Source organism: Galeopterus variegatus, unplaced genomic scaffold (genome assembly GCF_000696425.1).
Source record: "Galeopterus variegatus unplaced genomic scaffold, G_variegatus-3.0.2 Scaffold9701, whole genome shotgun sequence".
NCBI lineage: Eukaryota > Metazoa > Chordata > Mammalia > Dermoptera > Cynocephalidae > Galeopterus > Galeopterus variegatus.
In genome coordinates, this window is record NW_007735812.1 from 69,193 (window position 1) to 70,339 (window position 1,147).

Here is a 1,147-nt window from a genome sequence, read left to right on the forward strand (position 1 = left end):
GTGTATTATTCAGAAGTTACTAGAGTGCTCAAAGTGGACACATTTGGGAAGCGGGAACATGAAAAGAGTACCATTGCAAAGTGCACACACAGAGACACAGAAAACACACAAACACATACATACACATAGATCCACTAGCAGAATTTAATTTTTAATCACAATAAATGTTTTTGATACAAAATTAATATGATTCCTGCTTCTCTTTCAGCAAGATAGTAATTATTTTACCTAATTATATGCTAACTTTATATATGCAAACATTTCATCATTTTGATTGATATTACTTATCATATATGCTATTATATTTGTATGAACAGATTAATCTTTATGCTTAGCTTATGGCACAAATATATGCTTTTGAATTATAGCAATAATTTCTCTAAGTTTAAGTGTACTTCTGTTCATATCACTAATGTGCATAATGCTGTTAGGATACCTTTGTAATGTTTTATGTATCCTTGAATTACTACAACAAATGTGCCATTTTTCTCCTTTTGTATCAGTTCTTCCTTGTGTCTTATCAGCTAAAATCCAGGAAGAGATTGAACGAGTGATTGGCAGACACCGGAGACCCTGCATGCAGGACAGGAGTGACATGCCCTACACAGATGCTGTGGTGCATGAGATCCAGAGATACATTGACCTTATCCCCATCAACGTTCCCCATGGGGTGACCTGTGACATTAAATTCAGAAACTACATCATCCCTAAGGTAAGCTTCTTTCTCCTATATTCCAACTCAGTGCTCTTGAAATTCCCAAGTGCACAGTGTGATTCCACACCTCTATCCACATGATATGAGAGAAGAGCCAAACTCATATGCATGGCAGCTTAATGGACTTTATGCTGTTTACACTTTGGGGCTATAAATCTTCCTTACAGGTTTTGGTACCTGGTAGTGTAAGCCTTCCAAATTTGCTCTACTTGGTTAATAATGTTTTGGCCATTCTGAGGTGTTTACCTTTCTAAATAAATGTTAAAAGTGTCAGTTTGTCATCAGGGTAACATTAAATTTCTAGATCAATTTGGAAAGAATTTACACCATGATGTGTTCAATTTTTAACTTCATAAGTGTGATTATACTTCCTACTACTCAGCTATAAAAACGAATGAAATACTGCCATTTGCAACAACATGGATGGACCTT

General features: G+C 35.4%; 1 protein-coding gene across 1 annotated transcript in view; it reads left to right on the forward strand.

Annotated features, from left to right (window-relative positions):
• Nucleotides 1-796, forward strand: part of LOC103609510 (cytochrome P450 2C19-like) — a 44,198-nt gene extending 43,402 nt beyond the window's left edge. The window contains exon 7 of the mRNA XM_008593817.1: nucleotides 525-796. Within this exon, the coding sequence (XP_008592039.1) occupies nucleotides 525-796 (272 nt within the window). The remainder of the gene's footprint in view (nucleotides 1-524) is intronic.
• The last annotated feature ends 351 nt before the right edge of the window (nucleotides 797-1,147 follow it).